General features: G+C 42.8%; 1 protein-coding gene across 8 annotated transcripts in view; it reads right to left on the reverse strand.

The window, feature by feature from the left end:
* The window catches only part of LARP4 (La ribonucleoprotein 4), a 77,620-nt gene that overhangs the window by 6,704 nt on the left and 55,025 nt on the right, over positions 1–15,891 (reverse strand). For 7 of the 8 annotated variants that reach the window (XM_053556027.1, XM_053556024.1, XM_053556026.1 and 4 more), the window contains 5 exons: positions 11,308–11,520; positions 9,709–9,757; positions 4,805–4,966; positions 1,268–1,392; positions 990–1,152 (listed from right to left, as the gene is read on the reverse strand). In XM_053556027.1, coding sequence (XP_053412002.1) covers positions 990–1,152; positions 1,268–1,392; positions 4,805–4,966; positions 9,709–9,757; positions 11,308–11,520 — 712 coding nt within the window. The remainder of the gene's footprint in view (positions 1–989; positions 1,153–1,267; positions 1,393–4,804; positions 4,967–9,708; positions 9,758–11,307; positions 11,521–15,891) is intronic. The other variant, XM_053556031.1, reaches the window with a different exon arrangement.

Genomic DNA, 15,891 nt, shown 5'->3' on the forward strand with positions numbered 1-15,891 from the left:
ACAAATCTCCCTGGGCAACAGAGACACAGTTATCCTTAGAATTTAAAAGTATGCACATGTATCTTATAACATTATGTTGTATGCCCTAAATATATACAAAAAAATTTATTTTAAAAAACAGAACAGGTTCAGCACCTATAGCTCAGCGGCTAGGAAGCTAGCCACATACACCAGAGCTGGAGGGTTTGAATCCAGCCTGGGACTGCCAAACAATGACAATTACAACCAAAAAAATAGCCAGGTGCCTGTCCCAGCTACTTGGGACGCTGAGGCAAGAGAATTGCTTAAATCTAAGAGTTGGAGGCTGCTGTGAGCTGTGACACCATGGCCCTCTAGCCAGGGAGACACAGTGAGACTCTCCCTCAAAAACCAAACCAAAGCAAACCAAAAAACACAGAATAATTAATTTTTCATCCCCTCAACATGATATAAATGTCCCATCTCTCTGCAGTGACTTATCTTTTTTTATTTTTTTGCAGTTTTTGGCTGGAGCTGTGTTTGAACCTGCCAGCTCTGGTATAGGGGGCCAGCACCTTACTCCTTTGAGCCACAGTCACTCTGCAATGAATTTAAACTCTTTTGGTTTCCTTCTGATGTAGGAAGCATCAATTTGGGCTACTTCTGAATGAATCTGATCTAACAAAGTCTTTTTTTTGTTTGTTTTTTGAGAGAGTTTTATGTCACCGTTGGTAGAGTGCTATGTTTTCACAGCTCACAGCAACCTCAAACTCTTAGACTTAAGTAATGCTCTTGCTTCAGCTTCCCAAGTAGTTGGGGCTACAGGGGCCTGCCACAAAGCTTGGCTATTTTTTTGTTGTAGCTGTCATTGCTGTTTAGCAGGCCTGGGCTGGGTTCGAACCTGCCAGCCTGGGTGTATGTGGCCAGCATCCAAACCACTCAGCTACAGCTGCTAAGCCAAGATCTAACTAAATACTATAAAAAATAAGGTAATTATTTTTTTCACATGTAAATGAAACTCTTCAAGTTACCTGCAGAGCCACAGATACAGCTGCATTTATGTTACTATTACATGGTGAAGTAGTATTTGCCCTTGATGGCTTTGTAGTACTTGGGGAAGAAACTGGTATCTGGTTGAGAACATCCTTCTGAACAGTGGTATCCTCTACTAAATCTTTTTCTTGCTGAGTTGCGCTAAAGAAAGAAAATAGCTTGACATTAGACTTAGAATAGCATGAAAGAACAGTTAAACAACTGAATGGACGAAAAAATAATTCATTGTTGAAGACTTCTATACTAAAACATGTACCTAAGTGCAGGAATCTCAGCTGCACCTGGAGGACTGGGACTCATACTTAGTTGTTGGGCAGAAGTGCAGTCTGTCTGCTCATCCTCCGCAGGCACTGAGCAACTAACTCTCAACTCTTCATTATCCTTAAAGTAAAAAGATATTTCAAAATTACACTTAAACATTTTCCCAAAGAAGAAACAAGTGGCCAGATATTCAACATAATGTGTTACTAGAGGAAGCAAATCTAAGCTGCAATGAGGCCAGATGTAGTGGCTCACACATGTGATCTAAGCACTTTTGGAATCCTTAAGTGAGATAATCATTTGAGGCCAAGGGTTCAGACCCAGCCTGAGCAAAGGCTAGACCCTATCTCTAAACAAAAAATAAAAAAACTAGCTGGGCCAGGAGGCTCCTGCTTGTAGTCCCTGTTACTCCAAAAGTTGAGGCAAGGGAATGGCTTGGACCTAGGAGTCTAAAGTCGCAGTGTGCCTATGATGATGACACAACACTCTAGTCCAGAGACAAAACAAGACGCTGTCCCAAGGGTAATGAAAAAAATCCTAAAGGTGTACAGAGAGAGAACAAAATAGATCACTGAGAAAAGGAATCAGAGCCTTTGGATTCTCAAAGAATCTCAGGAAGCTAGAGCATTTGTTCATCTATTTATCCATCTAGCTAGCTAGCCATGATGTCAGACTAGCTGACAGATCCTCTTGCCTCACTTGCCCATGTGGCTGGAACTACAGGTGTGCACCACAATGCCAGGCTGTTTTTTTTTCTGCTTTTAGTAGAAATGGGTCTTGCTCTTGCTTAGGCTGATTTCTAACTGCTGAGCTCAGGAGGGTTGTGGTGGGGGCCTGTTTGGGAGGCTTAGGCAGGAGGATTGCTTAAGCCCAAGAGTTTGAGGTTGCAGTGACCTACGACACCACCATGGCACTCTACCAAGGCTGACAGAGTCTGTCAAAAAAAGAGACAAACATACAAAATCCACACACAGGGTGGCGCCTGTTGCTCAGTGGGTAGGGCACCCATATATCAAGGGTAGTGGGTTCAAACCCGGCCGTGGACAAACTGCACCAAAAATAGCTGGGCATTATGGCAAGTGGCTGTAGTCCCAGCTACTTAGGAGGCTGAGGCAAGAGAATCGCCTAAGCCCAGGAGTTGGAGGTTGCCGTGAGCTGTGACGCTACAGCATTCTAGGGTGACAAAGTGAGACTGTCTCAAAAACAACAAATAAACAAAAACAAAACACACACACAAACAACGTGTGACAGTATGTGTCCCATAAACCCTAGAATAACTGAAGAAAGGAAATTATTAACACCAAGCCACAATGTTTATATCTAAGTGGGACGGGAGAAGAAGGAATGCATATAGGGAAGAGACAGACATGTCACTGCTAAAATACTGAGGATATTTATAGGAGACAATTGTGTTGAGATTACAAGGGGAGGTACACTTTATTATTACTATTTAAAAGTGTATACCTAGGCCTGGCACGGTGGCTCACGTCTATAATCCTAGCACTTAGCGCCTGTTTTCCAGCTACTTGGGAGGTGGAGGCTGGTGGATTGCCTGAGCTCACAGGTTTGAGACCTGCGTGACAAAGAGCCAGACCTCGTCTCTAAAAGTAACTGGACACTGTGGCAGGCACCTGTAGTCCCAGATATTTGAGAGGCTGAGGCAAGAGAATCGCCCAAGCCCAAGAGTTGGTGGTTGCTGGGAGCTATGACACCATGGCACTCTAACAAGGGCAACAAAGTAAGACTCTGCCTCAAGGGCGGCGCCTGTGGCTCAGTCGGTAAGGTGCCGGCCCCATATACGGAGGGTGGCGGGTTCAAACCCGGCCCCGGCCAAACTGCAACCAAAAAATAGCCGGGCATTGTGGTGGGCGCCTGTAGTCCCAGCTACTCGGGAGGCTAAGGCAAGAGAATCGCTTAAGCCCAGGAGTTGGAGGTTGCTGTGAGCTGTGTGAGGCCACAGCACTCTACCGAGGGCCATAAAGTGAGACTCTGTCTCTACAAAAAAAAAACAAAAACAAAAACAAAGACTCTGCCTCAAAAAAAAAAAGAAAAAAAGATGTATGTATCTGTATATCATATCTCTGAGAAGCTACCAATTGTAAAATGTACCATTATTTTATGTATCATGGTGGGGGGCTCACAGCAACCTCTAGCTCTTGGGCTTAGACGATTCTCTTGCCTTAGCCTCCTGAATAGCTGGGACTACAGGCGCCTGCCATAACGCCCAGCTATTTTTTGTTGCAGTTTGGCTGGGGCTGGGTTTGAACCTGCCACCCTTGGTATATAGGGCCGGTGTCTTACTGAGCCACAGTTGCCGACTCCCAATAGTAGCTTTTAATTATATGAAAGCCTGACTTTTTTGGGGGGGAGACAATCTCACTGTTACCCTAGGTAGAGAGCAACAAATGAATAGTGTGACCATAGCATAGAGTGCAGCACTGTGTTCATAGCTCACTGCAACCTCAAATTCCTGGGCTCAAGAGATCCTTCTGCCTCAGACTCCTGAGTAGGTGGGACTGCAGGCATGTACTACCATGCCTAAGTAATTTTTTTCTTTCCCTTTTTTTTTCTAGAGACAAGGTCTCACTTATGTTGAGACTTACTCCAACTCTTTGCTTCAAGTGATCCTCCTACTTCCACCTCCCAAAGTGATAGGATTACAGACCTATCTTTTTCATTAGAAGCCTAGATCTACTAGGCACATGTAATGTCACAGTAAAAAAGAACAAAACTGGGCCGGACGTGGTGGCTCACGCCTGTAGTCCCAGCGCTGTGGGAAGCCGAGGTGGGTGGATTGCCTGAGCTCAGAGGTTCAAGACCAGTATGAGCAGCAGTGAGCCAGAATAAGACCCCATCTCTACTAACATCAAAGAGCTGGACGTTGTGGTAGGCATCTGGGTAGTCCCAGCTACTGGGGAGGCAACAGGAAAGAGCATCACCAGAGGAAGAAGAAAATAAACCAAAAAAAAAAAAAAGAGTACTTCAAATGAAGAAGAATGAACAAGCGAGTTGAAATTAAAAAAAAACAAACAAACAAACAAAAAAACAAAAACAAACTGAATTAAAGGTAGGAAATGAAAAGTTTGTAAGACCAGAGGATTTCAAATATGGAGAGGTCTACACTCAAAAATATTGTAGGATGGCATATCCCAACCTTGTGATATCTATTCTCTATTATTTGAAAAATTGAGTTAACCAAGTTAGCTCAGAATTCATTTACATCACTGGTTAATTATAGGCACTTAATGTGGTAATGACATCTTCGATTTAGCTTGCACTTAGCTTTCAGTTCCAAAAATCTAATCTGATTGGTACTAAGACATGCGAAAGCAAAGAAATACCTTACTGACCTTGTGTAGTTCTATTATAAGTCTTTAAAATATTTTAAGTTTGCTGAAAACTCGATGACTAAAAAGTATGACAGAAATACATACTATGTGCAAATAACATTTTAAACAAGAACCTTAAAAATAAAGCCTAAATAGGGTCTCATAAGGTAAAAGAGAATTATATTAAATGCTTCTATGTTTACCTTTTCTTTGAGGACACCTTTAACAACATCAGACATCCTATTCTCCAAAACAAGTTCACCTGGCATTCTTGATGAACTTCCAGGTAAAGGAGGAAAATTTGAGGCTAGTAAGTCAAACTTTGGTGTTGGAGGCTTTGTCTCGGCTGTTGAAGGATGGGGTCTCTAAAGGACACAAATAATAAAACAAGTCACATGCCTATTTAATTCTTTAATCTTATGCCACAAACATTAAAAGCTGTAAGAAAAGAAACAAAACCTCTAGCCTACCGTACTGAATTGTCTCTCTTATAAAATACCTGGTTTCTTGGCTCAGTTTAGCTACTACTAGTTCTTATCAATCCTATTAATCTTTAGTCAGTTTTCTCCTATTTCTTTTGCAAACTGTGACACTCTTAAACCTTCTAACCCAGTGGTTCTCAACCTTCCTAATGCTGCAACCCTTTAATATGGTTCCTCATGTTGCGGTGACCCCCAGCCATAAAATTATTTTCGTTGCTACTTCATAACTGTAATTTTGCTACTGTTATGAATCATAAGGTAAATATCTGATATGCAGGAGACCCACCCCCCAAAGGGGTCAGAACCCACAGGTTGAGAACCGCTGTTCTAACCAATCTCCACTGTTCATTGATTTCTAAATTTGTTACACCTCCTTCCATAACAAAGACACACACACACATCCCAGCACATAAGGAGGTCAAGGTGGGAGGATCAGTTGAGTCCAGGAGTTTGAGACCAGCCTGAGTAAGAGTGAGACCCTGTAGCTACCAAAAGTAGAAAAACTAGCCAGGTGTGGTGGTATATACCTGTAGTCACAGCTACTTGGGTCGCTGAGACAGGAGGGTCACTTGAGTGGGTTAAGATGACACCACTGCACTGTAGCCTGAGCGACAAAACAACTCTGTCCACCTCCCCCAAAACCCCATAGAATATGCCTTACCTACATATGCCATTGTCTTGTTTCTATATAGTTTCAAGAAAGAACATTATCATTCTTCCATCTAACAGTTTGGAAAATCCCACCTTTCCCTTCTATCTACCAAACCATTAAGTCCTGACAAGATTGTCAAATGTGGTGGGGCCTTGGTGTGTGTCACACTTTATGGGGGCAAGACATGATTGCAAGAGGGACTTTGCCTAACAATTGCAATCAATGTAACCTGGCTTATTTGTACCCTCAATGAATCCCCAACAATAAAAAAAAAAAAAAAAAAATTGTCAAATGTACCTCTACATTCTCATTTCTGCAGTCATAACTCCATTAAAATAGCTGTTGGCAAGTCACCAATGCCTTTCATAATGTAAAACCCAACATTTTATTTTTCCTGACCTCACTGTAGCATACAGTATTAAATTCTTTCCTTGGGGAGCTCATTTTTCTTTTGTTTTCTATGATACCTTTCCCTTAGTTCTTCCCAGACCTGACAGTCACGTGCGTACACCCCTCTCTCGGACTACTTCTTAAATTTGGTAAGTTTTTGTTGACTTATGAATCTCATTTTCAGCCTAAAGCAACTGTTTATAATCCACAAGATTGTATATTTGAAAGACTTTTATCCCTCTTTAGAGAGTACCCTTCATGATCTCATTAATTCCTATCACTTCAATTACTGTGATTAGTCTATCAATCCTAAATTTGATCTCTAAGATCTCCCTCCTGAATTAATAACTCCTCTACCCTGTCCTTCCTGTTGGAGGCATGCCTGTCTCCTTTTCTTTCACCCCAACTTTTAGTCTTCAATCATGACATTTAAAACACATTAAAAAAACTCTAACCAAAAAAAAAAATAAAATAAAAAGACTCTAACCGAATTTCTCCCAACTGTTGAGGACCACTAGAGGATTCATTAGGACTGCTATAATGGTATGCTAAAAAGGAATTGTTGCAGGCGAGGCATGGTGGCTCATGCTGTCTGTAATCCATGCACTTCGAGAAGGTGAGGTGGGAGGATCAGCTGAGTCCATGAGGTGAAGACCAGCCTGGGCAACATGGTAAGATCCTCTCTGTACTAAAATTCAAATGTTCCTGTGGTCCCAGATACTTGGGAAGCTGAGGCAAGAGGATCATAGGCACTCAGTTGTTTGAGGCTGTAGTGAACTATCATCACGCTACTGTATTCAAACCTGGGCAACAGAGGGAGGCCCTGTCAATTTTTTTTTTTTGTAGAGACAGAGTCTTACTTTACCACCCTTGGTAGAGTGCCATGACATCACACAGCTCACAGCAACCTTCAGCTCTTGGGCTTACGTGATTCTCTTGCCTCAGCCTCCCGAGCAGCTGGGACTACAGGCGCCTGCCACAACGCCCAGCTATTTTTTTGGTGCAGTTTGCTGGGTTTGAACCCGCTACCCTCGGTATATGGGGCCTGCACCCTACTCACTGAGCCGCAGGTGCTGCCCAAGGCCCAATCTATTTTTTTTTTGAGATAGTCTTACTTTGTCACCTGGAGGTTGAGTGGTATCATGTTTGCGCATGGAAACCTCAAACGCTTAGGCTCCAGCAATTGTCTTGCCTCAGCTTCCTGAGTAGCTAGGACTATAGGTGCTGGCTACAACTGGCTAATTTTGCTATTTTTCAGTAGGGACAGGGTTTTGATCTAGTTCATACTGTTCTCAAGTGCCTGAGCTCAAGTAATTTACCAGGTAGGCCTCCCAGAGTGTTAGGATTATAGGCATGTTCTACCACACCTGGCAAAGACCCGTCTCTTGAAAAAAATTAAAGAAAATAATTGTTGCCTAGGCTCGGCGCCTGTAGCTCAAGCAGCTAAAGCGCCAGCCACATACACCAGAGGTTCGAACCCAGCCTGGGACTGCCAAACAATAATGATATAACTACAACCGAAAAATGGCTGGGCATTGCAGCGGGTGCCTGTAGTCCCAGGTACTTGGGAGGCTGAGGCAAGAGAATCTCTTAAGCCCAGGAGTTGGAGGTTGCTGTGAGCTGTGACGTGATGGCACTCTACCCAGGGCGACAGCTTGAGGCTCTGTCTTTAAAAAAAAAAAAAAAAAAAGAGAGAGAGAGAGAAAAGAATTGTTGCCTAAAGGTTCAATGCTGCCCATAATATAGAAAGTTATAATATAGGGTGGTGCCTGTGGCTCAGTGGATAGGGCGCCGGCCCCATATACCAAGGATGGAAGGTTTGAACCCGGCCAGCTAAAATAGCAGGGGCAACTGAAACAAAAAATAGCTGGGCGTTGTGGCAGGCGACTGTAGTCCCAGCTACTAGGGAGGCGGAAGCAAGAGAATCACTTAAGCCCAAAAGTTGGAGTTGGAGATTGCTGTGAGCTGTGATGCAACGGCATTCTACCGAGGGAAACAAAGTGAGACTGTTTCAAAAAAAAAAAAAAAAAAAAGTTCAGTTAGCCCTATAGACCATTCCCTGTGTTATAACGGAATACGTTTATTTTTTTTTTGGCTGGGGCCGGGTTTGAACCCACCATCTCTGGTATGTAGGGCTGGGGCCCTATTCACCGAGCCACAGGCGCCACCCAACAGAATCTTTGCTGCCCTCAGTAGAGTGCTGTGGTGTCATAGCTTAATCAACCTCTAACTCTTGGGCTTCAGCGATTCTCTTGACTAAGCAGCTGGGATTATGGGCACCTGCCACACTGCCCTGCTATTTTTGTTTTTGTTGCATCTGTCATTGTTGTTTAGCTGGCCTGGGCTGGGTTTGAAGATGCCAGGCTGGGTGTATGTAGCCGGTGGTTTACCCATTGAGCTATGGGTACCACTCATACATTTATTATTAATTAATTTATTTTTGTTTTTTTTTTTTGCAGTTTTTGGCAGGGGCTGGGTTTGAACCCATCACCTCGGGCATATGGGGCTGGCGCCCTACTCCACAGGCGCCATCCCCATACATTTATTAAAAAAAAAAAAAAAAGAGTTTCTTTTCACTACTATACAAGTAAAATAAGCATTGTTATAAATTCTAGGGGATAGTTTTCTGGTGATCTCCACATTATTTCTCAACATTTTTACCACTGATTAAGAGATTGCAAATTGCAAATATTCATTATATTATAAACTGCAAAAAGAAGAAAATATGGGTAATGTGAATCTAGGAAAGGTGAAGTTCAAATAAGAACATACGTAGAGCCAGGTGCAGTTAGTTGTTCATGCCTATAATCCCACCACTTGGGGGGCTTGGGTGGGTGGCTTGCCTGAGCTCATGAGTTCAAGACCAGCCTGAAGAAGAACCAGACCCCATTTCTAAAAAATAGCCAGGCGTTGTGGTGGGCACCTGTAGTCTCAGCTACGTGGGAGGCAGAGGCAGCAGAATCCTAAGCCCAGGAATCGCAGGTTGCTGTGAGCTATGACACTACAGCACTACCCAGGGTGACACAGTGAGACTCTATGTCAAAAAACCAACAAACAAATAAATAAGAATTTTTGTTCACTAAATGAGACCAAAAGTTGGCACAATTCATACAAAAGGCTATTTGGAACTGATTGAATTGTGATCTTAAAATCTCCTCTAAGGGTTTTCCTTCTGATGTAATTGTACATGTGGACAATGATGATTAAAAATCAGGTTATCATTGCATTGTCTGTAATAACACTGTAAAAGACCAAAAGTACTTAATGTCCAGAAATAATGTGATAAATTTCCATCGTTTTATTTCTAAACTTGTGAATATAACAGATATTCAAACAAATTATTTTTAAGTGAGTGACACAAACCAAAGTGCTAACTGTGCTTACGCTTGAGGGTACGAATGGTGGTGGTGAATAACTTAGGATCAGATTCTGGCTCTATTTATCCTTCTTGAATACCAGAATTGATACAAGGAGAGCCCAGAAAAGAAGGACAGACCACAAACAAATACCACAGTAAATCACAGGAAAATACAAAACAAAATAAAACTGTTAATGATATTAAAAAAAAAAAAAAAAAACTTACTGGGATCCTGTCATCTTCTCGTCGTCTTCGACCTCTAAACAGAGTTCTCCTTTTAACAAGAAGAAAAGGGGATGGGACAACTCATAAGTTTCTTCAAATATATATATTCTACCAAAGGTAAAGAGATTTCTATTTTAAATATTTACACTTTCTAAACCTGGGGGTCATTCTTCTCTATTATTATTAAGAGATATATGTATTCTTCTGAAAGGATCCTGAGGTAAAAAAATCCAAAAACTTCATCTACTACCAGCACCACAAATAAATTTGGCCTATTTTTAGTAGCATTCCTTTCTTTTAGAAGTGGAAAGTTAAGACTACAAGGCAGATGGTTACCTTATTTTTATAAGCATTTTTTTCTTTCTTTCCTCCCCCCCCCCAAATTTTGGAATATTATTTTATTTATTTATTTATTTTTTTTATTTTTTTTTTTTTTGTAGAGACAGAGTCTCACTGTACTGCCCTCGGGTAGAGTGCCGTGGCATCACACGGCTCACAGCAACCTCTAACTCTTGGGCTTACGCGATTCTCTTGCCTCAGCCTCCCGAGCAGCTGGGACTACAGGCGCCCGCCACAACGCCCGGCTATTTTTTTGTTGCAGTTTGGCCGGGGCTGGGCTTGAACCCACCACCCTCGGCATATGGGGCCGGCGCCCTACTCACTGAGCCACAGGCGCCGCCCTTATTTATTTATTTTTTTATTGCAGTTTGGCCGGGGCCAGGTTTGAACCCACCACCCTCGGCATATGGGGTCGGTGCCCTACTCACTGAGCAACAGGCACTGCCCAGCTTTTTTTTTTTTCTTAAGTATAATGAACTTCAAAATAACTTTATAAACCTTTGATTAAATGTATATTCTACTCTTTGCTTCTACTTTTTCTTTTTTTTTTTTTGTAGAGACAGAGTCTCACTTTATGGCCCTCGGTAGAGTGCCATGGCCTCACACAGCTCACAGCAACCTCCAACTCCTGGGCTTAAGCGATTCTCTTGCCTCAGCCTCCCAAGTAGCTGGGACTACAGGCGCCCGCCACAACGCCCGGCTATTTTTTGTTTGCAGTTTGGCCGGGGCCGGGTTTGAACCCGCCACCCTCGGTATATGGGCCCGGCGCCTTACCGACTGAGCCACAGGTGCCGCCCCTACTTTTTCTTTTTTTATCTTTTTTTTTTTTTTAAGACAGAGTCTTACTTTGTTGCCCTCTGTAGAGTGCCATGGCTTCACAGCGCACAGCAACCTCAGACTCTTGGGCTCAAGTGATTCTCTTGTCTTAGCCTCCCTATAGGACTATAGGCATCTGCCACAATGCCCAGCTATTTTTTAGAGATGGGGTCTTGCACTTGCTCAGGCTGGTCTTGAACCTGTGAGTTGAAGCAATCTACCCCTCTTAGCCTCCCAGAATGCTAGGATTACAGGTGTGAGCCACTGTGCTGGGCCTTCTTTATTTCTTGATAATCATAAAAAATTAAGGGTATGTAAATAAGTATTTAGCATAACCATATACCAACAATTAAGACCAAGCCCAAATCACCAGACTGTAGTCTTCAAATATTTGGGATGCTCACATTATGAGAAAAATTTTTTCATATGCCCATATTTTCTTACCTGCCCCTACCATAGTCCCCATTCTGTTCCATCTGCAGAGTGGGAGTCTCCTTTGTAAGGAAAGTTTGCTCCTGATGCCCTGCTACTGTTGGGTTCTGCCGCTCTGTTGGAAAGTTCCTTGAACTAGATCTGTTTAACTGTCCATCCCCCAATGACACAGAGCCCTCTGTTGAGTGTTCTGAACCACTGGATGACCTAAAATGAGGCTTCACACTATAAGAAATAGAAGACCACATACATAAAGGGATAAATCAAGACAGAAATATCTTTTCTGATTTAAAAATTGGCCTCAGTTGTACTCTGCTTGTTTTTCTTTCTTTCTGTTTTTTTTGGTTAGCTGTACTCTGCTTTTAAAAAATAAAAGTATCATACAAGGCTCGGCGCTTGTAGCTCTAGGTAGGGCACCGGCCACATACACTGGGGCTAGCAGGTTTGAACCTGGCTGGGGCCAACTAAAACAAGAATAACAACAAAAAATAGCTGGGCATTGTGGTGGGCACTTGTAGTCCCAGCTACTTGGGAGGCTGAGGCAAGACAATTGCTTGAGCCCAAGAGTTTGAGGTTGCTGTGAACTGTGATACCAGGGCAGTCTACCCAGGGTGACATAGTTGAGACTCTGTCTCAAAAAAAACAAGGGGGCGGGGGGACACCTGTAGCTCAGTGGGTAAGGAGCCAACCACATGCACCAAGGCTGGTGGGTTCGAACCCAGTCCAGGCCAGCTAAAACAACAGTGACAACTATAGCAAAAAAATAGCCAGGTGTTGTGGCGGACGCCTATAATCCCAGCTACCAGAGAGGCTTAGGCAAGAGAATCGCTTAAGCCCAAGAGTTTGAAGTTGCTGTGAGCTGTGACGCCACAGCACTCTACCAAGGCCAACATAGTGACAGACTGTCTCAAAACAAGAAAAAAATATATACATATACACACATACATATAATTCAAATTTTAGATGATGTTTTTAACATTAGCTGCACTACTGTTATGTTTAAATCAGGCTTATCAATGACTCGACTCCTGCCACTCATTCTCAAAGGGGGCGAAATTAATTTCAGGAAAGTAAAAAAAAAAAAAAAAAAAAGTGGGGGAAGTCATCTGATCATCATCCCGTTGGTTTGTACATATAGATATATAATATTTCTGTATGTATTAAATTTTCAAAGTAGAAAATTAGGGGGAAAATGTCTAAAAAGGCCATGTAGACGAATAATAACCAAAGGGGTAAGAAATATTGGAATATACTGTTATAGAGACTTAGCCTCTTACTAAATAAGCATCTTTTACCTAATGAAATTAGTTCTTCAAAGACCCATACGTGGATAAAATGTTGGGAAAATACTGCAATGTAACCAAACATCTGGCATGACTTCATGGACTAAGGCATGCAATGTGATTAAACAAACTAACCTGCTTTTACCCAATGTAGCTTTTATCTCGGATGATGGGTATAAGCACCCAACTTCCTAAAAGCTTGAAAGCAGTTGAAGCTAGGGGTGAGGTAACAGAGAAAGGATGCAGGCTAATCAAGAACAAAAACATCTAGAGTAAGCCCAAGCACCTGAGCATCTTGCCTCTACAACAGATTAAAAATCAGCATGAGATTTATGGCTTGGCCCATTGTTCACAGTTTATACATCCCCCCTCTTTTTTTGAGACAGAGACTCAAGCTGTCTCCCTGAATAGAGTGCCACAGAGTCATAGCTCACAACAACCTCCAACTCGGGCTCACACAATCCTCTTGCCTCAGTTTTTCTATTTTTAGTAGAAATGGGGTCTAGCTTTTTGCTCAGGCTGATCTCAAACTCCGTGAGCTGAAGCAATCCACCCGCCTCCGCCTCCTAGAGTGCTAGGATTACAGGCATGAGCCATGGTGGCCAACCTATCCCATTTTTTACAACCTCTCTTTCTTTCTTTCTTTCTTTTTTTGAGGGGACAGGGAATAAAAGGGGATAGAGTACTGTGGCATCCTAGTTCACAGCAATCTCAAACTTGTGGCCCAAATGATTCTTCTGCCTCAACCTCCCAAGTAGCTGAGATTACAAGCACCTGCCACAATACCCAGCTAATTTTTCTATTTTTTTTAGTAGTGATAGGATCTCACTCTTGCTCAGGCTAGCTATTTTACTCTTTAGAGTTACTATTGTCACTTTTAAAAAAAATTACTGTTGGCTCGGTGCTTGTGGCTCAAGCAATTACGGCACCGGCCACCTACACCTGAGCTGGTGGGTTCGAATCCAGCCCTGGTCCGCCAAACAACGATGGCTGCAACCAAAAAATAGCTGGGCGTTGTGGCAGATGCCTGTAGTCCCAGCTACTTAGGAGGCGGAAGCAGGAGAATCGCTTGAGCCCAGGAGTTGAAGGTTGCTGTGAGCTGTGATGCCACAACACTCTACCCAGGGCAACAGCTTGAGACTCTGTCTCAAAAATAAATAAATAAATAAAATAAAAATAAAATTACGGTTACAAAATAGACTTTTTAAAAATAGCAGTGAAATTAAAGTATGTCACCTAAAACAAAGTAATTTTAAAAAATATTTATACTACACACCACATCTGAAAAAGACTTGATACGTATGTGTCTATTGGGAAACTATCCTTTACCAGATTTTCACAGTGCATTTCATACCTAGCAAATATGTTATTAGTTTTAAAATAGCCCTCAGATCTCATAATCTTACCCTTCACCGAGAAGGACTCACAGTCTCAATCCAGAGGGAGGGAGGGAGAGAAGGAAGGAAAGAAAGGAGTGATAAAAGATAGAAATGAAGTAAAAGAAATATAAACTCTAAAAAGGTAGAAAAATGTCTGGACTTCTGAAAGTGAGTCCTATTCTCTCTAAGTAGGACAAGTGATCATCACTGGGCTGTCACAAGTTTAATACAGTAACTGTAAAAGGGCCTTTTAAAAGTTACCCTTTTTTAAGGCTTGAAAGCTGTAGCTCAGTGGGTAGGTTGCCAGCTGGCCACATACACCAAGTCTGGCGGGTTTGAACACAGCCCAGGCCAACTAAAACAACGACAACTGCAACAACAAAAGAAAAAAATAGCTAGGCATTGTGGCGGGCGCCTGTAGTCCCAGATACTTGGGAGGCTGAGACCAGAGAATCGCTTATTGCCCAAGAGTTCGAGGTTGCTGTGAACTGTGAAATCACAGCACTCTACCCAAGGGGACAGCTTGAGACTGTCTCAAGAAAAAAAAAAAAAGTTACCCTTTTTTCAGGCTCTGTGCCCGTAGAACAGTGGTTAGGATGCTGGCCACATGCACTGGGGCTGGTGGGTTTGAACCTGGCCCAGGCCTGATAAACAACAATGACAACAACAACAACAAAAAAATGCCTGGGCGTTGTGTCGGGTGCCTGCGGTCCCAGCTACTTTGGAGGCTGAGGCAAGAAAATAGCTTAAGCCTACTCGGGAGGCTGAGGCAAGAGAATCGCTTAAGCCCAGGAGTTGGAGGTTGCTGTGAACTGTGTGAGGCCACAGCACTCTACCGAGGGCCATAAAGTGAGACTCTGTCTCTACAAAAAAAAAAAAAAAAAAAAAGAAAATAGCTTAAGCCCAAGAGTTTGAGGTTGCTGTGAGCTGTGACGTCACAGCACTCTATTGAGGGTGAAATAGTGAGAGTCTGCCTTGAAAGTTACCCTTTTTATGACTGATAATATTAAAATAAAAAAATAATAATTAAGGCCTCTGCACCCATCACTTCTTAGATATAAGGAATCAATAAGGCGGCGCCCATGGCTCAGTGAGTAGGGCGCCGGCCCCAGATACCAAAGGGGGCAGGTACGAACCCGGCCCTGGCCAAACTGCAACAAAAAAACAGCCAGGCATTGTGGCGAGCACCTGTAGTCCCAGCTACTTGGGAGACTGGGCCAAGAGAACCACCTAAGCCCAAGAGCTGGAGGTTGCTGTAAGCTGTGATACCACAGCACTCTATGGAGGGTGACAAATGAGACTCTGTCACAAAAAAAAAAAAAAAGAAGGAATCAATAATTTGGGTTGTTGGTCAAAAAGCCCTTTACTTTCATCTGCATTGTTTGAATTTTTATAAAAAGAAAGTACTTGTGTTATTTGTGTAATTAAAAATTAGCAACCCAGGGCAGTGCCTGTGGCTCAACAGAGTGGAGCGCCGGCCCCATATGCTGGAGGTGGCGGGTTCAAACCCAGCCCAGGCCAAAAACTGCAAAAAAGATTAAAAAGTAAAAACAAACAAAAAAAATTAGCAACCTGGGCAGCACCTGTACTCAGTGGGTAGGGTGCCGGCCCCATATACTGAGGGTGGTGGGTTTGAACCCAGCCCTGGCCAAACTGCAACAAAAAAACAGCTGGGTGTTGTGGAGGGTGCTTGTAGTCCCAGCTACCCGGGAGGCTGAGGCAAGAGAATTACCTAAGCCCAAGAGCTGGAGGTAGCTGTGAGCTGTGATGCTACAGCACTCTACTGAGGGCAATAAAGTAAGACTCTATCTCTAAAAAAAAAAAAAATTAGTAACCTGCACTAGTCAAATATATTAAAAATAACTGTACATGAGTGGTCTTGAATAACATACAAAATTAAACTTATCTGCCCTGTATCTGTATCCTCAAAACCG

This window comes from Nycticebus coucang, chromosome 12 (assembly GCF_027406575.1).
Source record: "Nycticebus coucang isolate mNycCou1 chromosome 12, mNycCou1.pri, whole genome shotgun sequence".
In the NCBI taxonomy this organism is placed as follows: Eukaryota; Metazoa; Chordata; class Mammalia; order Primates; family Lorisidae; genus Nycticebus; species Nycticebus coucang.